This window comes from Mobula birostris, chromosome 10 (genome assembly GCF_030028105.1).
Source record: "Mobula birostris isolate sMobBir1 chromosome 10, sMobBir1.hap1, whole genome shotgun sequence".
NCBI lineage: Eukaryota > Metazoa > Chordata > Chondrichthyes > Myliobatiformes > Myliobatidae > Mobula > Mobula birostris.
This window is the reverse complement of record NC_092379.1, coordinates 64,423,313-64,450,411: the sequence shown is the minus strand read 5'-3', so window position 1 is coordinate 64,450,411 and position 27,099 is coordinate 64,423,313. Positions and strand designations below refer to the sequence as shown.

General features: G+C 43.4%; 1 protein-coding gene across 3 annotated transcripts in view; it reads right to left on the bottom strand.

The window, feature by feature from the left end:
- The window catches only part of LOC140204071 (plastin-3-like), a 146,838-nt gene that overhangs the window by 36,838 nt on the left and 82,901 nt on the right, over positions 1 to 27,099 (bottom strand). For all 3 annotated transcript variants that reach the window (XM_072270365.1, XM_072270366.1, XM_072270367.1), the window contains 2 exons: positions 6,066 to 6,195; positions 1,719 to 1,851 (listed from right to left, as the gene is read on the bottom strand). In XM_072270365.1, the coding sequence (XP_072126466.1) occupies positions 1,719 to 1,851; positions 6,066 to 6,195 (263 nt within the window). The remainder of the gene's footprint in view (positions 1 to 1,718; positions 1,852 to 6,065; positions 6,196 to 27,099) is intronic.

The window sequence follows — 27,099 nt, the reverse complement described above, 5'->3', positions numbered from 1 at the left end:
AGGAGAAGGAGCACAAGCTTTCAGGTGATAGGTGAAACCACGTGAGGGGGAACAAGGGTGGGTAGGGGATGAAATAAGAAGTTGGGAGGTGACAGATGGAAGGGGTGAAGGGAAGAAGGTGGAATCTGATAGGAGAGGACAATAGACCATAGAAGAAAGGGAAGGAAGTGGGGTACCAGAGGGAGGTGAAGGGGGGACACCAGATGACAAGCAAACAGAATAGAAGGGGTCAGGGGCACCAGAATGAGGAAACGAAAAAAAGAGAAGCCAGAGGGTGTGGGAATTATCGGAAGTTAGAAAAATCGATGTGCATCCATCATGTTGGAGGTACCCCAATTCAATTTGGCTCATCCAAGTCTGCTCCACCATTTGATCACGGTTGATTTATTTCCACACTCAACTCCAATCTCCCTTCTTCTCCCCGTAACCTTTGATACTCTGACTAATCAAAAATCTATCAACCTTCACTTTAAATATACCCAATAACTTGGCCTCTTGCCATCTGTGGCAATGAATTCCACAGATTCAGCACCCTATGGCTGAAAATATTCCTCTTTATCTCTGTTCTAAAGGGATGTCCTTGTACTCTGAGGATGTTTCCTCTGGTCCTAGACTCTCCCACTACTGGAAACATCACTCTATCTCAGCATTTCAATATTCGGTATGTTGTAATGAAATCCTCCTTATTCTTCTAACTCCAGAGTACAGGACCAGAGCCATCAAACATTCCTCATATGTTAACCCTTTCATTCCTGGCATCATTCTTCAGAGCCACCTCCAGAACCTCTCCAATGCAAGCATATACTTTTTTAGGTACAGGGGCCCAAAACTTCTCACAATACTCTAAACATGGCCTAACCAACACCTTATAAAGCCTCATCCACAGGATGGACTTCTTTCATATGCATAAAACATTCAGTTGTCTGATAGCAGGTTAAAGATTTATACTTGTCAATTTTCTATGATAATTATACCACTGGAATTGGAATGTATGAAAATCTACCCGTTCAATTATCCAAATAGCATGCTTGCACTATAAACTACAGTGGAAGCTTTAGTTTTTAATTAAGGATCATAAGCTATTTTTAAGAAGTTGTGCTCAGCATAAAATAGTAATTTTATAACTTATATTCTTGGAAGTAAACGTAATCCTTCCCAAAACAGATCAGTCAAGAGGAATACTGAAGCACTGGGCAAGCAATCAGAAGAATGGAATTAGGCCAAGGGTCTGATGGAGAAAATTACCAGCACAAATGATGATCCAGTCAACTGTAACAGTTCACAATTTCTCAAAATTAGAATGTCTCTCAATAAGACGGACCCCTAACCTCTCAATTTACCTTGCATCTTACTGTTTCCCTGCTCTGCATTTTCTCTCAAACTGTAACACTTTATTCTACACTGTTATTGTTTACCTTGCATTACGTCAATGTAATGAATTGATCCTATATGGATGGTATACAAGTTTTCACTGTATCTCCGTACGTGACCATAATAAACCAATTATTTCTTCCTGCTTGAAAAAAATGAGTTAAAACAAAAACATCAATAAAGTCAAACGTATTATTCATTACGTTGTTCCTTCATGGCTTGTGTTCTTATTGAAATAAACCTACCAGGATTAATGAATGAAGAAGTATTTTGAGTTATTCAAGGTGAAGAAAACATAATTGATTAATTATACCAACTATGTCACTAATAAATTTAATGCAACTCACCAGAGTACAATGCCATTATCAACAGCTTTAAAAAGAGCATCTGTGTTGGGATCCATTGGCAACATTCCACCACAATCAGGATCATTCTCCAAAGCCTTATTTATCCAGTTAACAAATGCATACTTTTCTTCTTCTGTTGATTCAAGTGGGGAAAAAATCATCATGTAATATTAAGATTAGTATTTCCTAATGCCAATTTATGGTTTAAGCTCAGACATTTTTTTTTTAAAATACTTACATCCAATTATTCCTTCCTTTACAACCTGAGCAACCAGAAGGGGAACCTACTCACATCCCTCCAACCACTCTGCAAACATTTAGCCCCCCTCCATGCATAAACCCAAACAGTATCTCTTGTAACAACCAGCCAACATCCACATAACTCATATTAAGATCAAAAGTTATGGGCAAACACATGCCTGCAGGTTCCCAGCTTTCAAGAATTCTTACTCTTGCAAATTGCACATTGCTTTACTATTATAAGTAAAGCAGAACGTTTTAAGGAACGTAGAAATGGAGAGTCAATCCATTGCTTAGCAGGTTTCCGCTAAAGCTCTCCAATGAAGCATATTGACACTTGTAATGATAAACAAGCAGAGCATATTCTTTGAGGTGAAGTAGTCTCTGAGTAGTGAGAGGTCCTCAGATGTTACATCCCCAGAACCTGCTCCCGACACCTTTGCTAGTTAGACAGCTGTCAAAAATTTCCGGTTTAAGATGGTCCGGGTGAATCTCAGTGACTTCTGGCTGGTGGCTAATGAAACAAGGAAAACAACTAAATACTTTGTTAATCACTCTTTTCCTGGTAAATGATCAGTGCAAACAATAACATGCAAATTCCTTTTGGACTTGAAGGCAATTCAATGTGGCAGAACTGAGGCGAGGCGAGGAGAGGCAGTGGGTCTGTCGTCAAGAGTGAGGAAGACCCAAGGTTCGATTGATTTAAGCACCAGACCAAATCAGAAAGGTCAAGTACAGGCTCAGTTGAGGCTGCAGGGTCCAGGTCCCAGAGCATACCGAAGCAACTAAACCCAGTACGACCAAACCTGATGTCTGGATGATGATTCAGGTGCCAGGCCGAATGGAAAGGTTGATAATCAGCTCTTCAGTCTTGCTGACGTTGCTGTTGTGGCACCACTCAGCCAGATTTTCAATCTCCCTCCTCCATGCCAATTTGTCACCACCTTTGATTCGGCCTATGGCAGTCGTGTCATCAGCAAACCTGAATGTGGTTTGGAGCTGTGCTTAGCCACACAATCATCAGTGCAAATTGAGCAGAACAGGGGACTAAGCACTCAGCCTTGTGGTGCACCTGTGCTGATGGAGATTGTGGAGGGGATGTTGTTGCCAATCTGAACTGACTGAGGTCTGCAAATGAGGAAATCAACTGCACAAGGAAGTATTAAGGCCAATGTTATGAAGCTTTTTGATTATTTTTGAGGGGATGATGGTATTAAGCCCTGAGCTGTAGTCGATAAAAAGCATCCTGATGTATGCATCTTTGATGTCCAGATGTTCCAGGTTGAGTGAAGAGTTAATGAGATGGCTCCTGGTGTGGACCTGTTGCTCTGGTACGTCAACTGGAGTAAGTCCAAGTCATTTCTCAGGCAGAAGTTGATGTGTTTCATCACCAGCTTCTCAAAACACTTCATCACTGTGGATGTGAGTGCTACTGGAGGATGCTCATTGATTAAGTGAGAAATTCAATACATCAATGGTTAAAAGCATTTCCATTTATCCACAATTCTGGTGACTCCATTCAAATGAAAGAGTTCATTGCTCCCACATTAAAAAAATCCCAGTAGAAAGTCATGAGCTGGACGCAAAATGCCATGACATTCTCTTCAGAGAGACACTGCTCTACTTTTGGACCCAATAGCAAATCTAACAACAGAATGGGCAGTCACATCCATTGGCACATGACCTTCAGGGAGATTGGCTTTGTGGTTTACCTGCATGGAAGTCTGAGATTTCCTGTGACGCCAATACCTGATGGCTCTCTTTAGAACTGCAAACTATCTACCAGTGAGATTCAGCTCATTAAAAGTTTTGCTTTACCAAATATGTAAATATAAACCACTCAAGATGATCAAAATTGTTGATACCTCATTACTATTTCTTTTTGTACAAGAAATTATAATTCACTACCACTAAACTTCTGGTAGATCAAATGACTGAAGTCTGATTTTTTGACACAAACAACTGCTGAGAATTAAATGTCATTCTACTCTTTAAGAAAGGATGGAGACAAAAGTTAGGAAATTATAGGCCATTTAGCTTGACTTCAATGGTTGTCAAAATATTAAGAGTCCATTATTAAGGATAAAGTTTTGGAGTACTTAAAATAGGCCAATGTCAGAATGGGACTTAAAGGAAAATTTTGGCTGAGAAATCTGTTAGAATCCTTGAGGAAATAATATGCAAAATAGACAAACAAATGTCTTTGGATGTTGTTTTACTAGGATTTTCAGTAGGCTATTTACAAGGTGACACACATGAGGCTGCTAAACAAGATAATAGGCCATAGTATGACAGGAAAGATACAAGCACTGACAGAAGATTGGCAGGAGTCAAAGAGGTAGAATAATAGGGGCATTTTCTAGTTGGTTGCCGGTGACCTGTGGTGTTCTGCAGAGGTCGGGTGTTGGGACCGTGACTATTCATGTTGTATGTCAATAATTTGGATGATGGAGTTGATGGTTTTGCGGCCAAATTTGCAGATAATACAAAGATAGTTGGAGGGGTGGGTAGTGTTGAGGAAGCAGGGAGTCTGCAGAAGGACTTGGACAGATTAGGATAACAGGCAAAGAAGTGGCAGATGGAATGTAGTGTTGGGAAGTGTACAGTCATGAACTTTAGTAGAAGAAATAAAGGTGCACACTATTTTCTAAACAGGTTGTGAATTCAGAAATTGGAGGTACAGAGAGACTGGGGAGTCCTAGTGCATTATTCCCTGAAAGATAAGGGAATCTTTTAGGGAATCCCTTAAAAGCCGAATGCATACTAAGGAAGGTAGGTGCAATGTTAGCATTCATTTCGAGAGTGCTAGAATATAAAAGCAAGGATATAATGCTGAGGATTTACAAGGCATTTGGAGTATTATGATCAGTTTTGTGCCTCTTACCTAAGGAGGAATGTGCCGCCTTAGAGGGTCCAGAGGAGGTTCATGAGAATGATCCCAGGAATGATAGGGTTAACATATGAGGAGCGTTTGATGGCTCTGGATCTGTACTTGTTGGAGTTTAGAAGAAACATTTAAACCTACCAAATATTAAAAGGCTAAAGTAGAGTGGACGTGGAGAGGACATTTTCAATAGTGGGGGGATCTAGGATCAGAGGGCACAGTCTCTGAATAGGATGTCCCTTTAGAACAGAGATGAGGTGAAATTTCTCTAGCTGGAAGGTGGTTAACCTTTGGAATTCCTTGCTACAGACAGCCGTGAAGTCCAAGTTATTGGGAATGCTTAAAGCAGAGGCTGATAGGGTCTTGATTAGCAGGGATGTCAGGAAAAGGCAGAATAGGGTTTGAGGGAGAATAAATTAGCCATGTTGAAATGGCAGAGGAGACTCAATGGCCTAATTCTGCTTCTACATCTCATGGTCTTATGCAGTTGAAGCACAAAACTAGAAAATGGACAAAATAAACAAAATCCTGTTTTGAAAATACTTTTTTTTATACTTCTTTAAAATATTCCAAAACATTTGGACTCATTACTTAGTGATGCATGGGTCTTCCCAGCAATAGCTGAGAGATGAATGATCAGTCTACTGCTTTTGTCTGCAGGGGAGTAATGCTGGAGTGGATTTGGAGAGAGTTCCCTACTTTAAGGAATTGTTTAACATCTAATGAAAAGCTAAGTGTCTACATTGCAGCAGTCTTTCAGTGCTGTAATGGAGCTTCTGCTTAGGTTACAAGATCACACCAGACTCAAGCTTGATCCACAATTTTGTTTATCACGCATTAAATACCATTAAAATGAAATAAAATGCTAATTTAACCCTAAGACACTTATTTCTAAAATATATGTTTACATAGGAAACACGCAACTGCAACAGCTGAAAACATTGAGCCTAGGTAGCTGAAACATCATTATGTAGAAAGAATGAAGCACACAATAATTAATTTGTGCTGATCTAGTTCAATGTAACAAAAGGTGCGCTACAATGGAAGAAGAGTTGCATCAAGGATGGCATGAATGCAGATTTCTCCAGGTTATGTCATTACACAAGATTTAGATCACAAGTGTAAAAAGAAAGTTATATGAAAATTATCTTAGTTCATTTTCAGGATTGTGATCTAAATAAATAAAGGCGTCATTTGCATATGGCAACAATTTTTGAGGGTACCTGAGTAAGAATGCTGGGTTCCTTCACTGGACTGAACAGAAGTTCCACCAATGGCACAGATGCCTTCTCTCCTGTTGATGGCCATTCTGAATGTTTTAGCAACATGTCTGTTTTTCAAATCTTGAACAATCTGTGAATTAAAGTGGTATATGGGAACATTTCAGTGTAAATAGTTAACACGAGGTACAATTTTGTGCTTAATTAGCTAAGCATCCAAATAATTGTCTCCCTTTGGCATAAGTACAATAGTGCCATGGTGTGCCAGTTAACATGCCACTTCATTATCAGTGTACCTTATTGTCAGGATAATTCCATCCCACTCAGCTGATTTAAGTTCAAATAATAAAAAGTGAATCCTTTTCTACAGTGACAAATTCAAGATACAATTGTATCACTTACGTTTTCTACATTCTCCTAGACAATTAAATAATATATATCTATAAACTAGCTTATTTACAGTGCTTAACTAGAAATGTACACTTTAAGAAACAAATTCCTCTCAAAAAATTTTCTGCATTTTATAATCCAACTGCATCCCTGAATCTTGAATAGCTGTGCGACAAAACAAGACAACCAAGACTTGACTGAAATTACTTGACCAGTACTGTCCTGAAATGGATGCAAAGCAAGTAACACATCTGAACTATAACAAATGAACAAAGTGGATTGGCATCTATGTATTGCCAACTCAGTTATCTGTGTGTTCCTGTGTGTTGACGCATTAACAGAAGCAGTGGTGCACAATAAACAGCCTGTGTTGATACAAGGGATTTGATGAAGTTAGTTTTGTGGCCAAAATGAAGAGGCAAGCTGTTACTTTGAAGTTGTGTAACGTAACCACATTAATGTGCTTTCATTACCTTCAGTGGTAGCCATGTTCATAATTTATCTGTTATAATCAGAAAAAAATAATAAATCACATCATACAGAAATGTAAAACCTGGGTACAAGCATAATCGAGTACACATTTCCCAAAATTCAGAATGTCATTAATGGCATCATTAGTTAAAATGAGAGCTATATTTTTGATCTTTTAGTAATCTCAGTTGATTTACATAGAATATAGATAATCTTTTAACCTCTATCACAATCTAACAAAGGAAACCAAAGCCATCAAAATCATAGGAACTGACTGACCACAGGGCATCTTGATCAGTCATCAAACAAATAAATACGTGTTTGCAGCCACTTCAACCACTACATTATTTCCATCCCTTGAGTGACAAGGATCATGACTAGTTTGGACAGGAGATCAAATTCAATGTATACTGTACATTGCTCTTAGCTGCAAGTCTGTGTATCTCCCTCTGCAAATGGAGACTTAACTTCGCCATCATCAGACCTCAGTCAGTGAGGAATGATAACAGCAGCTCTGCCCTGCTGACCATCAACAAAGGTGTACCTCTGGGCTACTCTACTATATGCAGATATAGCAGTGTGGCTAATCACAGCTCCAACACCATCTTTAAATTTGCTAATGACACTACTAACACACTAACAAACTTCTACAATGTACTGTTGAAAGTATCCTGATCATGTTCTAATATGGCAATTCAAATGCACGAGAACGTAAGAAGCTGCAGAATGCAGTGGACTCTGCCCAATATATCATGGGCACATCCCTCCCTGCTATTGGTAGTATCTACAGGAGGTAATGCCTCAAGTGGGGAACATGCATCAAAGATCCCCACCATCTAGTCCATGCCATGTTTAGCTACCAACAGGCAGAAGATACTTAAGCTTGAATTCCCACGTATCCAGCTTCAAGAATATCTACCTCCCTTTCAAGCATCTGGCATAACTCTAATCACTAATATTATGACTAGAGGCCTCTTTCGGTCAGAGTTGACCAGAGATATTGTGTCCTAGCTGTCTAGATACGCAAGCCTGGGCAGTACAATATGGAGAGCAAGCTCCCCTTCTCCGTGCATCTGATGAACCCAAAGGAATAGCAGAGACGGATACAGTTTGGTACCAGCAGTGTTGCAGGAGTTGCCAGTCATGATTGAACTCAATGTAGGACTGTCTTAGGGACTCCAGCTGCGTAATTTTCCCTTGGGGTTTACTTCTGAAGCCTTCCCCACGAGTGGGTGTACCCGCAAGGCAGTGCAAGTTTGAGATCAGAGTTTTCCTTCTCCTGGATAAGCTGCCAAACATGGCTGATGAGCCCCATCTGCCCAAAGTAACTGGTTTTAAGGCACCAGTAACCTGCCTTTGCCCCTTCTCCTGTCAGTAGAAATGGTTCCGCCGGGCTTAGTAGCTAAGCCCCGTGTGAAGGCCAGAAGCTGGACTTGATTGTCAGTGGCTATTTGAGGTGGACGCCACTGGGAGCATTTAATAGGTAGTGGAAGCTTGTCCCCATTACTATCCCTGGCTATGACAATCTTAACAATATAATGACCACTTTATATTAAAATAAACTTTGTTTTCCTTTGTTCCAATTGTGGACTTTCTTGAACAAATTGTGTTAAATTTATGTTTAATTGGTATGTTTCTTGTGAATGCTAATTATATGATGTTATGTGACTGTGATGCTGGTGCAATAGGTTTTTCATTGCACTTGTGCATGTGACAACTAACTCCACTCTGACAGCACTTAACATCTAAACTGCATTTTCCCCACTTTCTGACATCTGACTATCAGGAAATTCAGGACTCTTGCATACTTCCAACCTTACTGGTTTGTCACTAGTACTTTCCTGGTTGCATCCTATTATTAGTTTCCACAAGTCTAATAACAGAGCAAAAACTAGCTGAATTCCTCAGTCGTTACCATAAGGAATTTGCTTGCTGAAACTGCTCTATGTTAGACCTAGCACAGGAACAGCTAGTCTATTCATTTGGTTGACTATGAGAGGAATGGCTGTGAGGAAAAGATTTGTTTTTAATAACTTGGACTCACTTTACTTGAAAAATTTAAGGGTTATTTAACTAACTATGTTAGTGCTATTCAGGTTACAGAAATTCATCCTTACAGAAAAATAAAATTTACTCTCATTGAATTTATGTGGAGAAAAGATATATGAAAGATATATTTTTTTTCAGCTCATGCTTCTTGGCACATGCATATATAATGTTACAGAAAACCACAATGGGGGTCTGTCTTCATGGAACAACGCCCCAACCAAATAATGTAAATGTCACCTGTATTTTATAATTTTTATTATTGGCTGATTGGATTTTAGTTCTTTAATGCTTATGAATTTAGGAACATATATGTGCAATCAAATTCCTTGACAGCTGGTAAAGCTGACAGGTCACTCGCTGCTTATTGGGCAGATTTGTTATGGCCCACTCAGATGACAGCATTATGTTTTACTAATGTCCTGGCAATATGTTGATCCTTGCCAAATTGGATTGTTATGGAAGTTGATATCAGAGTATCCAAAGTACAAGCAGGTACTTGTTCCATATACCAGAAGTACTGATAGCTCGTCAGTGTAATTAGCTTTAGCACAATAAAATGAGCTAATCAGAGAAACAAAGACACTTCATACAGCATGACTGACTGTCAAGCATGGCTTGATTATAGGAAAGCCATAGCTTACTAACTGACTTTTACAAACAGTAATTACAAGTTTCTTAATGGACTTCAAAAGGTTGCACCAAACTATTCTAGCAACAGTAGAATAACTTTGAAAATAGAGGCAATCTATTAACATGAGAAGAATACTCAAGAGTTGGGATAAGAACTCTAATAGAATATGACCTGTGGTCTTCCTTGTGTGGTTGTACTAAGTTAACTATACTTATCCAAGACTTGCACAGAGGAATGTGAAACTGTATGCTCAAGCTCACTGTCAACACTGAGCTAGGTGGTAAAGGGGTACGGGTGGGAGCAGCAAGTTGCCAATGACAGATTAGAATGGGCAAATGTGCAGCACATGCTTATCAAAGTGGTAATATAAGATGCTATTCTTTCAGTTTACATTTGTCTTCATTCTGGCAGTGGAAGAAGTAGAGGTGTAATGAGAGTACTGGGAAGGGAATGTAAGGGGGTTTCGATTTTTATGTTACTGCGGAGGCTAATTAAAATGGCGTCTTTGTTATGTTAATCTGGGGAATGCGGCTTTGTTGTCTTAAACGCTGAGAAAGTTTGCGCTAGCAGCTTGTTGTGGTTTAGAGGGTGATAAGAGAGTGCTATTAACCAATTGGGGTAGTTGTTATGGTTTTGGTGTATTTGAAGATACTGTTTGCGAGGGGGTTTTGGGGGCAGAAGGCGGGAGAGCGAGACAGAGGATGGACGAGGTGTTGTGAGTCCGCTAACGGGGTCGGACCCTGAGCGGGACATTCGGCAAGGAGACGGAGACAGATTCGTGGGGAGCGCCTGGTCGACCACCGTTGTTGGTCCCAGACGGTCGGTCGAGGTGGTCCGAGGGGGTCGCAGGGTGAAGAAGAAGGTCCTTGAGCTCCAACGGTTTTTTTGTGCACGAAGAGATTGAACTTTGATAAGTGTGGCGCCTTTTATTTTCCTTTTATATTTTATTCTCTTTTAATTATATAGTTCCAGTAATATCTATAAACTGTATATCATTTAATTGCATCTGGTGTATTGCCTGTTATTTGGGTGGGGTGGGCTACCTCACACAGCATCCACACAAACTAATTACCCAGTTTGGCGGGGCCGAGGCTGTTTCCCTAGACGACAGCGAGCCGAGCGACCCTGAGGGTGGCCAGGGGGGCTACATTGTGGGGGCTCATCCGGGATGCTTGAGTCTGTTGGTATGCTGTGTGGGTGCCCTGTTTAAATCTGTAATGTGTGTCTCTGTGGGTTATTTGCTGGTTATTGCTGTATGCGTGGTGGGTGAGGTCTTTGTTCGAGTTCAGACTAGCATTGACGAGTTGGAAGTGGCACTAGGGGCTGTCCATGCGGTTGGGAGAGAGAGGAAAGAGTGGTCTGATTTGGAGGTAGAGTCTGCAAATAAATGTTCTAGCTCTGGCAGGCTCCGCCTGGCACTTGGGATAGTGTCCACCCCAAGAGGAGTGGAGGCGTGCGAGGCATGGGCGGAGCGGATCTCTCAGTTGTTAGATGAGTGGCAGTGCTCGGTTGAGGGAGAGCGACAGGGATTGGTTGAAAGTTTGAGTAGGCGGGCTGGTGACGGTGTTAGAGCTGTCAGGTTCACTTGCACCATAGTGACAGCTGTCAGTTATTTGAAAGAGGGGGGAAAGTTTTCAGTGTGTCTTCTCTGGCTAGGAGGGCGGCTAAATTGCTTGTAGTGCCAGGGGGATCATTTCAGGGGATCAGCCCCTCCCTCAGTTGTTCAGCTGATCAGAGAGGGATCGAGAAACTTAGTGGAGGCCCAGTGGGGGAAATGCTTGGGGTCTCTGGGGAAGCACGTTCCCAGCAATGTACCACTGAACTTCCGCAAGGAAAAGACCCTATTCCTGAAGGCTTAGAGGGACCACGCCCCAGGGTGTCGTTATAAATAGAGGGAAGCGATGCTAAAGCTATCCTCGACCCCGGGGCACAGATCAAGTGTTGTACAGTTCGTTTTACAACCGGTGTCTGAAGCATTTATCCTTGACAACCGTAAGGGCACCGGAGACTTTTGGTACTAGTGGCAGTAGTTATCCCGAAGACGATGATTGGTTAATGACCCTGGAGTTCATGGAGGCATTTTCTGGGCACCTAGCGTGTCGAGTTGCTTCTGAGGACGTGTGTAGCAGCCTTGAGCCAGTACCAAATTTAAACGAGACCCAGCGGAGGTACGGCCTGGGGAAAGTAGCTGAGGGTGAGACCCTCTTAGTAGATGCTCCGAACTACCACGAGGGAGGGGAGTTGACCGCTGAAGACACCTCAGTGAGAGAGAGGTCACGGCAACTGGACCCTGGCGGCGTGGAAGATGAAGGCAGCGTGTGTGTGGATTATGCGATGTGGTTTAATGTGCTGCATCTGAGGGGTGGATGTTGCCAGATCCTGAGGAGTGCGGCTGTTGAGCTGAAGATGGCCTTTACTAGTTCCCTAGGATTCTTCCGATCCGAAAAGATGCCCAAGGGCATATCCGGAGCCCCTGCATCCTTCCTGCGGGGCATGAGGAAAACCATGGGGGAAGTGAAGGTGTGTGGAGTTTTGACGTATGTGAATGACCGCCTAGAGCTTGGATTCGCCTGGGGGGACTATGAGGTGAGGCGAGTGGCTGAGCCCGGGCGACCGAAGCGAAGTGTCAAATGTGGAGGAGTTTTTGGCCGGAGGAGTTTGGTGCAATGTGAGGAAAATGACCCGACATACCAGTTGAACTTCCTGGTGTTGGGACAGATGGTGGTGGACCGGGGGATGGAAACCCAGGTCGTCAATCTGAATGAGACACAGGGAAGAGAGGGGATTTGCACCGCACTGCGGTCATATACTGATGAATTAATCCAGCGAGAAGAAACGATGACCCACCTTTGAAAGGATCAGCAGAAACTCAAGACGTCGATTCAGAACAGATTGGAAGACTTGCAAGTTGGGGAAGATCATGGAAGTGTTCTGACTAAGGTCAACAGAAAACCGAGAGCCCAGGGAGGGGAGTTTGACTACACTCCCGAGGAGGTAAAGAAATGGAGGACAGATCTCGGAAAGGAGAGGCGGGGCCCTGGACACGGGACTGGGGGCTCCGAGCTGTAGTGGTGACCTGAGTGAGAGAGGAGTTGGCAAGCAGGCCTGAGGTATCCCTAGTAGTGTCTGAGCCTTTTGGGCTTAGGTGAGGGGGTACGGAGGTCTCAGAGGGTTAAGAAGCTCCCAGATAGGTTGGCCTATTTAGCGCCCGTGGGACGGGAGTAAGGTCCACTGTTTGGGGAGCACTTGTCACTGTGTATCTGTGTATGTGTGTGTTGTGTGTATGTAGGAGTGGGTGGCGAGTTATTTAGAAGTCATGAGGACATGACTTTATTTGGTGGGGGAGAGTGTAAGGGGGGTTCGATTTTTATGTTACTGCGGAGGCTAATTAAAATGGCGTCTTTGTTATGTTAATCTGGGGAATGTGGCTTTGTTGTCTTAAACGCTGAGAAAGTTTGCGCTAGCAGCTTGTTGTGATTTAGAGGGTGATAAGAAATACGTTATTAACCAATTGGGATAGTTGTTATGGTTTTGGTGTATTTGAAGATACTGTTTGCGAGGGGGTTTTGGGGGAGAAAGCAGGAGAGCGATACAGAGGATGGACGAGGTTCTGTGAGTCCGCTAACGGGGTCGAACCCCGAGCAGGACATTCGGCAAGGAGACGGAGACAGATTCGTGGGGAGCGTCTGGTCGACCACCGTTGTTGGTCCCAGGCGGCCGGTCGAGGTGGTCCGAGGGGGTCGCAGGGTGAAGAAGAAGGTCCTTGAGCTCCAACGGTTTTTTTGTGCACGAAGAGATTGAACTTTGATAAGTGTGGCGCCTTTTATTTTCCTTTTATATTTTATTCTCTATTAATTATATAGTTCCAATAATATCTGTAAACTGTAAATCATTTAATCGTATCTGGTGTATTGTCTGTTATTTGGGCGGGGTGGGGTACCTCACACAGCATCCAAACAAACTAATTACCTAGTTTGGCGGGGCCGAGGCGGTTTCCCTAGACAACAGCGAGCCGAGCGACCCTGAGGGTGGCCAGTGGGGCTACAGGAATTTAAGTGACTTTGAAACTTTTATCTCTCTTGAACAGTTTACAACCCAACAGCATGAACACTGAATTCTGCAATTTCACGCAAATTTTGCCACATCTGTTCCTTTCTCACTCCTTGTGATCACCACCTACTGTTCCGATCCCCCTACTACACCTCCCTTATCTGGTTCCTCTTAATCTTCCTCACCAGATTCCATGATCTGTAGCCCAGGTGTTATTTCCACACTTCCATATCCTCCAGACTCCATCTGCCAATTGCTGGGACATAAGTGGGTATCAATGGATCCACCTATCACTCGCCAGTGTTGCTCCACTCACACCCCTCCTGACCTCTTTATACTGGCTACCTCCCTTCTTGGTCCACAGGAAGGACCTCAATCCCAAATGGCTACTGCTGTTTCCCTCCAAAGGTATAGGCAACCTGCAGCCTTCCTCCAGCTCTTTTCATACTTAACACCTCATCTGTTGAAAGCAAGTATACTGTACACTTTCTTTCCCACTATACCCACTTGAGTTGCAACTTTCATTGGTGGATATAAGGATGCAAGCTCAGGACATGGATGTAGATTCAACTACATGAGAGGGATATGGAGGGCTATGGCCTGGTTGTGGATAGATGGGACTTAACAGAGAAACAGGTTGGCATGGACCAGGTGGGCCAAAGAGCCTGCAGACTATAATACCCTATGACCTATCTAAATGTCTCTTACACCTTATAATTGCATATGCTTCTGATCACTGCTTCAGTCAGCTTGTTCCATAGACTCACCACCCATCATGAAATAAAATGGTCCCCCTTGAATCTTTCTTCTTTCACATTAAACCTATGTCCTCTTGTTTAAGAATTTCCTACACTAGGAAAAAGACTTATCATTCACCTTGTGTCCCTCATGATTTTACATACCTCAATAACTTCACCCCCTTAGTCTCCTACCCTCCAGAGTAAATAGCCCTACCTACTTATGTCCCAGCAACATCCTTGTGAATCTTTTTTTTTACCATTTCCAGATTAAGGACTTCCTCCTATAGCTGAGCAACCAGAACCAAGTACAAGACTCCAGGTGCGCTCTTTCAAGTGTCATGTGAAACTAACCCAATGTCTCAACCTCTATGTTCAGTGCCCTGACCAATGAAGGCAAGCAAGCCAATAGCATTTGTCATCGCCTTGCCTTTATGTGTTGCCACTTATAAAAAGTGACATTTACAGAATAAACACAAAAACTTCTAATCTGAAGCTTGATGTTCCAAACATGTGCCAAATGCAAGGATTGCAATACCATAATACTCTTTCAAAAACAGTGCTCAAAGTAAAAAACTTTGCTTAAATTTAGATCACCGCTCAGGAGTTACATTAAAATGGACAAATGAACAGTCATGTACAGCAACTTTATTCCAATATTGCACCAGAGCCCAAAGTTGAAGTAAAATTTATGTTATTTTTTTTAATACATGTGTTACCATATACTACTTTGAGATTAATTTTCAGAAGCAGATTTATTATCACTGGCATGTGACGTGAAATTTGTTAACTTAGCAGCAGCTGTTCAATGCAATACATAATCTAGCAGCAAGAAAAAAATAAATAAAACAATAATAATACTAAATAAACAAGTAAATCAATAACATATATTGAATAGATTAAAAAACATGCAAGAATTGTATATTTTTAAAAAATTGAGGTAGTGTCCAAGGGTTCAATGTCCATTTAGGAATCGGATCGCAGAAGTGAAGAAGTTGTTCCTGAATCGCTGAGTGTGCACCTTCAGGTTTCTGTACCTCCTACCTGATGGTAACAGTGATAAAGGGGCATGCCCTGGGTGCTGGAGGTCCTTAATAATGGACACGGCCTTTCTGAGACACCGCTTGCTGAAGATGTCCTGGGTACTTTGTAGGCTTGTACCCAAGATGGAGCGGACTAGATTTACAACCTTCTGCAGCTTCTTTCAGTCCTGTGCAGTAGCCCCCTCCATACCAGACAGTGATGCAGCCTGTCAGAATGCTCTCTGCGGTACAACTATAGAAGTTTTTGAGTGTAGACATGCCAAATTCCCTCAAACTCCTAATAAAGTATAGCCACTGTCTTGCCTTCTTTATAACTACATCAATATGTTTAGACCTGGTTAGATTGTCTGGGATCTTGACACCCAGGAACTTGAAGCAGCTCACTCTCTCCACTTCTGATCCCTCTATGAGGATTGGTATGTGCTCCTTTGTCTTATCCTTCCTGAAGTCCACAATCAGCTCTTTTGTCTTACTGACATTGAATGTCAGGTTGTTGCTGCGGCACCACTCCACTAGTTGTCATATCTCACTCCTATACACCCTCTTGTCACCACCTGAAATTCTACCAAAAATGGTTGTGTCATCAGCAAATCAATAGATGCTATTCGAGCTATGCCTAACCACACAGTCATGTGCATATAGACAGTAGAGCAGTGGGCTAAACACACCCCTGAAATGCGCCAGTGTTGATTGTCAGCAAGGAGGACATGTTATCACCAATCCGCACAGACTCTGGTCTTCCGGTTTGCAGAGGGAGGTACAGAGGTCCAGGTTCTGCAACTTCTCAATCAGGATTGTCGGAATGATAGTATGAAATGCTGAGCTATAGTCGATGAACAGCATCCTGACATAAGTGTTTGTGTTGTCTAGATGGTCTAAAGCTGTGTGGAGAGCCACTGAGATTGTGTCTGCCGTTGACCTATTGTGGCAATAGGCAAATTGCAATGGGTCCAGGTCCTTGCTGAGGCAGGGGTTCAGTCTAGTTATAACCAACCTCTTAAAGCATTTCATCACTGTCAATGTGAGTGCTACTGGGCGATAGTCATTAAGGCAGCCCACATTATTCTTCTTAGGCACTGGTCTAATTGTTGCCTTTTTGAAGCAAGTGGGAACTTCTGCCCATAGCAGTGAGAGGTTGAAAATGCCCTTGAATACTCCTGTTAGTTGGTTGGCATAGGTTTTCAGAGCATTACCAGGTACTCCATCGGGACATTCTGCCCCGCGAGGGTTCATTCTCTTTAAAGACAGTCTAACATCCGCCTCTGAGACGGAGATCACAGGGTCCTCAGGTGCAGCAGGGATCTTCACAGCTGTAGTTGTGTTCCCTCTTTCAAAGCGTGCATAGAAGCCATTGAATTCATCTGGTAGTGAAGCATCGCTGCAATTCATACTATTGGGGTTCGCTTTGTAGGAAATAATGTCAGAGTTGCACATATATACACGAAAATAATGAAATACATTAGAATTTACGAAAAAAATATGCATAAAGACTGACAAACAACTGACGAGAAAAAGACGACAAATTGTGCAAATAAAAAAAATAATACTGAGAACATGAGTTGTAACAAGTCCTTGAAAGTGAGCCTGTAGTTGTAGAATCAATTTAGAAATGTGGTGAGTGAAGTTATCCACATCAGATCAGAAATTTGATGGTAGTAGGGTAATAACTATTCCCGAACCTGGTGGTGTGGGGTTTAAGAATTCTGTATCTCCTGCCTAATTGAGGTGGCAGGAAGAGAGCATGGCCTCAATTGTGAGAGTACTGGATGATGGATGCTAATTTCTTGTTGCAACACTCTACGCAAATGTGCTCAATGGTGGGGAGGATTTTGCCTGTGATGGAATGGGCTGCATCCACCACTTTTTGTAGCCCTTTCTGTTTTTGGCCATTCATGTTTCCATACCAGGCTGTAATGCAACCAGTTAGGATATCTTCCACTGTGTATCTACAGAAGCTTGTCTAAGTTTTGGTGAAATGTGGGATTGATGCAAACTTCTAAGTAGAGGCATCAATATGTGATAGCACTTACGAGCTGGTCCCAGGACAGATCCTCTGATATGATGATACCTTGGAATTTAAAGCTACCAACCTCTTCCACCTCTGATCCCTAAAGGAGGACTTCCTCATGGACCGCCAACTTCTTCCTGTAGTCAATAATCAGCTCTTTAGTTATACTGACTGAGTGGCATCACTCAACCAGATTTTCAGTCTCTCATATTCATCACCACCTTTGATTCAGCCAACAGCAGTGGAGTCATCAGCAAACTTAAATACAGCATTGGAGCTGTACTTAGCCACACAGTCATAGGTATAATGTGAGTAAATCAGGAGGCGAAACACACACCTGTGCTGATGGTGAGCATGGAGAAGATGTTATTACCAATCTGTACTGACTAGGGTTGTCAGTCGGATCTAGTTGCAGAGAGGTATAGTATCAAGGCCCAGGTCTTGGAGTGATGAGTTGAGGGTGTGATAGTGTTGAATGTTGAGTTGTAGTTAATGAAGAGCATCCTGATAATATGCATCTTCATTCTCCATGTGTTCCAGAGCTGAGTGAAGAGCCAATGAAGTGGCATCTGCTGTTGACCTGTTGTGATGGTAGGCATATTAGAGTGAATCCAGGTCACTCCTCAGGCAGGAGTTGAGATGCTTCATGACCAACCTCTCAAAGCACTTCATTACAGTTGATGTACCTCAGGGGTTCCCAACCTTTTGTATGCGAAAGAGCCTTAGCATTAATCGAGGGGTCCATGGGCCCCAGGCTGGGAACCCCTGATGCAGGTGCTACTGGGTGACAGCCATCGAGGCAGGTTCCAACCAGTTGACTAGCGCAGGTCTTCAGTACTCAGCCAGGTACACCATCTGGGCTAGATGCTTTTTTTGAATTCACCCTCTTGAAGGGTGTTTGCTCTCATGTCAGCATCAGATACAGAGATCACAGGGGCATCAGGGTGTGTGGGAATTTGTGAAGGTGCCTCCATGCTCTGTTGGTTAAAGCAAGCATAAAAAGCATACAAAGTCTTGTGTTTCATCTGATCAATGTAAATGTTCCCACTATGCAAACAAAACAGTATTGCCGATCTTTTGCCAAAATAACAGGAGCTTGATTCCACAAGAAACAGTTTGAGAAAAACCCATTTCTGGTCCGGTCGACAGTCTAGCCATTACTCAATATAGACTGGAAGGATACTTGATATCAAGATATGAACTAGAATGGCCATCTGAGGATGCCACCCAGCCTGAAATCCCAATCAGTAGGAAAAGAAAGTAACAAAATTTCCTCCATTTGTAAGCTATTAATGCAAGAACATGAGCCAGGATGCGTGGTAAATAAATGCTAAATGTTTTTCTGCTGCACAGTTGTTAATTGCATGTAGGAACAATATAACTTGCAGAGACATAGAAAGCTACTTACTCTGCTGTCTACAATACTATAATCTGATGCTTTTCTAATCATTGTTTGGTAGTGGGTACTGCAGTGTTTTAAAACACTTTCAAGGCAAATTTTAGCATATGTTAAAATAATGTTCACTCGTACCCCCAATCCCCATCACAAAGTAGCTTCTAACACCAAGCTGCCAAGATACCTAAAGTCTTGCTTACATATTTGAAAAAATGATAGAGCAACATGCCAATAAATACATTCCTGATTGAATAGTGCTTTTAATTACCAATTAATACATTATTGCTAAGCTATCAATTCACTGATGACACAAACACGAGGAAATCTGCAGATGCTGGAATTTCAAGCAACACACATAAAGGTTGCTGGTGAACGCAGCAGGCCAGGCAGCATCACCAGGAAGAGGTGCAGTCGACGTTTTGGGCCGAGACCCTTCGTCAGGACTAACTGAAAGAAAAGCTAGTAAGAGATTTGAAAGTGGGAGGGGGAGGGGGAGATCCAAAATGATAGGAGAAGACAGGAGGGGGAGGGATGGAGCCAAGAGCTGGACAGTTGATCGGCAAAAGGGATATGAGAGGATCATGGGACAGGAGGTCCAGGGAGAAAGAAAAGGGGGGGGGGGGGGGGGAGAAACCAGAGAATGGGCAAGGGGAAGAGTGAGAGGGACAGAGGGAGAAACAGGAGAGAGAGAAAAAGAATGTGTGTATATAAATAAATAAATAACAGATGGGGTACGAGGGGGAGGTGGGGCATTAGTGGAAATTTGAGAAGTCAATGTTCACGCCATCAGGTTGGAGGCTACCCAGAAAGAATATAAGGTGTTGTTCCTCCAACCTGAGTGTGGCTTCATCTTTACAGTAGGGGAGGCCATGGATAGACATATCAGAATGGGAATGGGACGTGGAATTAAAATGTGTGGTCACTGGGAGATCCTGCTTTCTCTGGCGGACAGAGCGTAGGCGTTCAGTGAAATGATCTCCCAGTCTGTGTCGGGTCTCGCCAATATATAGAAGGCCACATCAGGAGCACCGGACGCAGTACGTCACCCCAGCCGACTCACATGTGAAATGTCGCCTCACCTGGGAGGACTGTCTGGGGCCCTGAATGGTGGCAAGGGAGGAAGTGTAAGGGCATGTGTAGCACTTGTTCCGCTTACAAGGATAAGTGCCGGGAGGGGCTTGGTGGGGAGGGATAGGGGGGACAAATGGACAAGGGAGTTGCATAAGGAGCAATCCCTGCGGAAAGCGGAGGGGGGGGATGTGCTTAGTGGTGGGATCCCGTTGGAGGTGGCGGGAGTTACGAAGAATTATATGTTGGACCCGGAGGCTGGTGGGTGGTAGGTGAGGACAAGGGGAACCCTATTCCTAGTGGGGTGGCGGGAGGATAGGGTGAGAGCAGATGTGCGTGAAATGGGGGAGATACGTTTGACAGCAGAGTTGATGGTGAAGGAAGGGAAGCCCCTTTCTTTAAAAAAGGAGGACATCTCCTTCGTCCTGGAATGAAAGGCCTCATCCTGACAGCAGATGAGGCCGAGCTGGAGGAATTGCGAGAAGGGGATGGCATTTTTGCAAGAGACAGGGTGAGAAGGGGAACAGTCCAGATAGCTGTGAGAGTCAGTAGGCTTATAGTAGACATCAGTAGATAAGCTGTCTCCAGAGATAGAGACAGAAAGATCTAGAAAGGGGAGGGAGGTGTCGGAAATGGACCAGGTAAACTTGAGGGAAGGGTGGAAGTTGGAGGCAAAGTTAATGAATTCACCGATGACACCATTTTTGTTGGCAGAATCACAGGGGCAAAACAGGAACTAGACAGATCAGTCTGTAGAGTGGTGTTGCTACAACAACCTTGTACTCAACATCAGCAAAGCCGTGGAATTAGCTGGGGACCAGGAAGGGGAAGTCAAAGAACACACACCAGACCTCATTGAGGATTAGTAGTGGAATGGGTGAGCAGCTTCAAGTACCTGGGTGTCATCATCTCGGAGGATCTATCCTGGGCCCACACATTAAGACAATCACAAAGAAAACGTGCCAGCAGCTAGTGTGGAAGTTATGGTAAGACAAGGGTTAAAGACACCATTCAAGCATGGATAACTGCGGTGGTGTGTCGTCAAATTCAGCCAAATGAGACTGCCAACCTTGCCCATTACAGACAGGTAAGCAGGGGTGACTACAGCAACATGCACTCAAGGCAGACAAGAGAGGTCTCTGTATTGAGACTTTCCAGAAAGGCCTTGTGTTCTGCAGCCTGAAATCAGAACGAGAGGTTGTTTGTTGAGACACAGTATGAAGCTTTAAAAGAGCTCAACTGCTTTCAGCTTTCTTTCTACAGTCTGGAATCAACATGAGAAATCATTTGTTGGTGGCGCAGTGGAGAGTTTAAAAAAAGTTAAAGTTTAAAAAAGAAACAGGTACCCGGGTGACTGACAGTAAAGGGAAATGGAACACCCCTGTGGCTGTTCTTCACAATTATAGTAAACTGCTTTGGATACTATAGGTGGGGTGGGTGGAACCTACCAGAGGGAAGCTGCAGTGACCAGGTCTCTGGCACTAAAGAGAAGGGAGTGGCTGTGGGGGAAGAAGAGGACTGCAGCAGTGGTAGGGGATTCCATAATTGGAGCTGAAAGCTGATTCTGTGGATTTGAAAGAGACACCTGGATGGTATGTTGCCTCCCAGGAGCCAGGGTCAGGAATGTCTCTGATTGTCCACAGCATTCTGAAGAGGGAGGGTGAACAGCTGGAAGCCATGGTACATAATGATACCAACGACACAAGTAGGAAGAGGACGGGGCCCTGAGAGAGAACGTGAGGAGCTAGGTAGAAAGCTGAAAAGCAGGACCTCCAGTGCGGTAATCTCTGGATTGCTGTCTATGCCATGTGCCTTTGAGGGCAAGAATACAATGACTTGGCATGGCTGAGGCATTGGTGCAAGGGGCAGGGTTTCAGATTTTTGGATCATTGGAATCTCTTCTGAGGAAGATAAGACCTGTACAAAAAGGACGGGTTACACCTGAACCCGAGGGGAACCAATATCCTACAGGCAAGTTTGCTACAGCTGTGAGGAAAGGTTTAAACTAATTTGGCCGGGAAGTGGGAACCGGAGTGAAAAGGCTGAGGATGGGTCAGTTACCGTACAACTAGATGCAGTGTGTAATGAGGCTGTGAGGAAAGACAGGCAGATGGCAGAGTAAAATTGCAGTCAGTGGGATGAGTTAAAATGTATAGGGGGCCAAATTAAAAAGGATGATGAATACAGGACTGAAGGTTTCAATGCACACAGTATACAGAATAAAGTAGATGATCTTGAAGCGCAATTCGAGATTGGCAGGTATGATCTTGCAGGCATCTCTGGATCATGGCTGAAAGATCATAGCTGGGAGCTCGACATCCAAGGATACACATTGTATCCAAGGACAGGCAGTTAGGCAAAGGGGGTGGGGTGGCTCTTTTGGTTACTAAGTGAGATCAAGTCCTTGGAATGTGGTGACATAAGATCAGAAGGTGTAGATTTCTTGTGGGTAGAGTTAACAAACTGCAGGGGTAAAAATACCCTGACGAAAGCTATATACGGGCCTCTCAGCAGTAGCCAAATGTGTGATATAAATTACAATGGGAGGTAGAAAAGACACTTAAAAAGTGAAAAGTTGCGATAATTATGGGGGATTTCAATATGCAGGTAGATTGGGAAAACCTGGTTGGTACTGGTTCCCAAGAGAGGGAATTTGTAGAATCCACGAGATGGCTTTTTAGAGCAGCTTATGGTTGGGCCCAACTGGGGAATGGCAATTCTGGATTGGGTATTATGTAATGACCCAGATTTGATTATGGAGCTCAAGGTAAAGGAACTCTTAGGAGCCAATGATCATATTACAATAGAAATCACCCTGCAGCTTGAAAAGGAGAAGATAAAAATCAAATGTATCAGTATTACAGTGAAGTAAGGAAAGGAGCTGGCGAAAGTTGATTGGAAGAGGATGCTAGCAGGGATGACAGCAGACAGCCATGGTTGGTGTCTCTGGGAGAAATTCAGAAGGCGTGGAAAGATACGTCCTAAAGATGAAGTATTCTAAAGGGAGGATGAGACAACTGTAGCTGACAAAGGAAGTCAAATACAGCCCGAGAGTAAAAGAGAGGGTATATAATATATCATAAATTAGTGGGAAGCTTTTACAAACGGAAGACAAAAAAAAAGCCATAAAGAGAGAAAAGATGAAACCTGAAAGCAAGCTGGCCAATAATATAAAAGGGGATACAAAATATTTTTTAAAGATAAATAGAGAGTAAAAGAGAAATGACAGCAGATATTGGACCCCAGTGGTGCTGCTAACATCGCTGCCTCTCTCCCAGATGAGCTAAATCTTTTATGCTTGGTTCGATGTTGCTAACATTGAGCCGTCGAGGCGACCTGCACCTTGGTTATCTCTGAGGCTGAGGTATGCAGGGGTTTCCAACACATGGACAGTCACAAGGCTGTGGGACCTGATGGCATCCCAGGGTGGGTACGCAGAGTATGCATGGCACAACTGGCAGGTGTGTTTATAGACATTTCTAAGCTCTCCCTCTCCCAGTGTAGAGTGCCCTCTTGCTTCAAAACATCCACCATTGTCCCTGTACCTAAAAAGACCAAGGTAACATGTCTGAACAACTGGCACTCTGTCACACTCATCTCAATAATAAGCAAATGCTTTATCAGGCTGGCCAAGGATTACATCTGCAGCTTGCTACCACCCACACTGGCCCCCCCCCCCCCCCCCACAATTTGCCTACCAACACAACAGATCGACAGATAACACGATAGCCATAGGTCTACACACAGTCCTTACACATCTGGAGAATAAAGATGTTTATGTGAGTATGCTGTTCTTGGACTACAGTTCAACATTCAAAACCATAATTCCCTCCAGGCTTGACAAGAAGCTCAGAGACCTTGGCCTTCACTCTGTCTTGTGTAGCTGGATCCTGGACTTCCTGTCAGATTGTCGGCAGGTGGTAAGAGTGGTCTCCCTCACCTCTGCTCCTCTGACCCTCAACACAGGTGCCCGTCAGGGCTGTGTCATAAGCCCCGTCCTTTACTCTCTGTATGCTCATGACTGTGTCGCCACCCACAGTTTCAACCTAATTAAATTTGTTACAATACTTCACTGTTTAGTCTCACTCAAAAAATAATGAGCCAACCTGCAAAGAGGAAGTCATCACCCTGACACACTCATGTCAAGAAAACAACCTCTCCCTCAATATTGCAAAAACAAAGGAGCTGGTTGTGGACTACAGGAGGAATAGAGACATGCTAATCCCTTTTGACATCAGTGGATCTGGGGTTGAGGGGTGAACAGCTTTAAGTTCCTCGGCATACACATCACCAAGGATCTCACCTGATCTGTACATACTGGTTGTGTGGTGAAAAAAAGCACAATGGTTCTTTCACCTCAGACGGTTGAAGAAATTTAGCATGAGTCTGCAAATCCCCAGGACTTTCTACAGGAGCACAACTGAGAGCATCCTGACTGGCTGCATCACTGCCTGGTATGGGAACGGTACTTCCCTCAATCCTAGGACTCTGCTGAGAGTGGTGTGGACAGCCCAGCGTACCTGTAGATGTGAACTTCCCAATATTTAGGACACGTACAGAGACAGGTGCATAAAAATGGCCTAAAGGATCATTGGGGACCCAAATCACTCCATCCACAAACTGTTCCAGCTGATATCATTCAGGAAACGGTACTGCAGCATAAAAGCCAGGATTAGAGGCTCCGGGACATCTTCTTCCACCAGGCCATCAGACTGGTTAATTCACACTAATACAATTGTATTCCTATGTTATATTGACTGTCCTGTTGTACATACTATTTATTACAAATTACTAAAAATTGCACATTTAAATGGAAATATAACGTAAAGATTTTTACTCCTCATGTATATGAAGGATGTAAGAAATAAAGTCAATTCAATTCAATCACGTAATTCTGTTCCTGTCATATGGTCTTAAAACATAATGCCCCTTTACATAATGGGAGTGCCAGAGACAGAAGAGATAGGAATATTAGAAGGATGCGTAGCACCCAACAACTAAAGGCCAATTGCTTTACTAACTTCAAAATATTATCTGTTGTCAGCTTGAAGTTCTGATTGATTTTAACACTGCTATTGTGAATGGCGATTCATCTTACAATTTACCAAATGGTCAACATCCGCAAGTGATAAGCCAATTCTGTATAAAAATAGCAGTTTTTGTCCTGACTTCAGTGTGGGTGACAGGGGCCATGCTGTTCTCCTTGTGAACAAGTAAAATAAATTGTGTGTGCTGTGAGTGCGTGCAGTCCTGGGCCCAGATATTTTATTTTATCATTGGTGATGACAGTTGCTTGGAAGTTCCACTGAGACGGCTAGTGCTTGTCTTCGTTATATAGGAGAAAGGAAATCAGCCCTGGTAGCTGATCTGTCCTCAGACAGAGGCTGCTCATATTTGAGCAAGGGACTGACTGCAGCTGGAATGACAATTTCCTTCTGTAGGGAGCAGTCAAGGCATTCCAATACTTTAGCCGCCGACACAAGAACATTGCACCATTAAAAAAAAATGCTTGCCGTGGTCCAGGTGTGCTCCACATGAGATTGTCATTGTCCAGGTTGAGTCCCGCATGGGGCATAGGAAAGTTTGGCAAGTGTATCGCTAAATAAACAAATTTCTAAATGTGTGTGTCTGCATGCGCGTGTGTGTGTGTGTGTGTGTGTGTGTGTGTGTGTGCATGCGCGTGTATGAATGATAGTGTGGAAGTCCCCTGTCCCGGACCTCTAAAGGACTCTAGTAGCATGGATGTTTGTACCAAAAAGCGTCAAGTATGTTGAGAAGCATATTGTGTGTGTGGAATGGACTAAGTGACTTGGTTAGAGAAAGAGAAATGTGTGTAGACTGTAGGTGGCTTGTGATTGTTCGTTGTAGATGTGAAATGCAAAAATGGTTAGAAATGTAAAAAGCAGAGAAAAAGAGAAAAAGTTAAAGGAGGAAAAGGCAAAGAAAGAACAGACAAAGGATAATAGTATCTACCTCAGTGTTTGAAATGAATCAATTAACACCAGAGTCTGAGGATGAACTAGATGCTGTACCTCTGCTTTCCCCAGGCACATTTTCAACAAGGCCCTCACCAAGTGACTACCAGGTAAGGCTGGCACCACCCACAGGCAGCGGCTCCCAATAGCATTACGGGTGACAGGAATCGGAGGACTGCTGAGGGGATGAGTGAAATGTTGATTAAAATGTATTTTGAACTGATATCGTGGAAGTTTTAACACGGGGTCCCCAACCTTTTTCGCACCGCGGACCAGTTTGATTTGACAATATTCTTGCAGATCGGCCGACCGGGGGGCGGGTAGAGTTGCCAACTTTCTCACGGCATTTATCCTGAGAAAGACTACCATGACGAAGAGGTCTTGCGTGGGCAACTGTGTGCATGTACGTGCCATTTTTTTCTACAAATCGTTTTTGGCGATTCTGCTCAGTGAAACTATACTGTACATACATTATTTCTACTTTATATAGGCTGTGTATTTATCATATCATTCCTGTTTTTACTATATGTTAGTGTTATTTTCGGTTTTATGTGTTATTTGGTATGATTTGGTAGGGTATTTTTTTGGGTCTGGGAACTCTCATATAAATTCCCCATATAAATTAATGGTAATTGCTTCTTCACTTTATGCCATTTTGGCATGAAAGCTTTCATAGGACTGCTCTACCTTAGCGGGGGAAATACGGGACAAGGGCGGTGTTGTATGGGACAAACCAATTTAGCCCAATATACGGGATGTCCTGGCTAATACGGGGACAGTTGGCAACCCAATATCACCGAATCAGTGGGAGCCCTGGGCTTGTTTCCCTGCAACAAGACGGTCCCATTGAGGGGTGATGGGAGACAGCGATACTCAAAGGGGGTTCCTTATGTCCAGTCTATTCCGCAATTTAGTTTTCGTTGCATTCATTGCAGAAAATCCTGCTTCGCAAAGATAGGATGTTGGAAATGGAAGCAACGTTTTCAGTGCTTTCGTGGCTATCTCAGGGTATTCAGCCTTGACTTTGATCCAGAATGCCGGCAGGGATGTTATGTCAATCATACTTTTCAGCTCACGGTCATTTGCAAGCTCGAGGAATTGATCTCCTTCCCACGCTGACATGGATGATTCACCGGTGACAGTCACAAATGGGTCACGGACCCATTCCTTTGTATGTTTTGGGTCATTTGCAGTTGGGAAGTAACGCTCGAATTCTGTT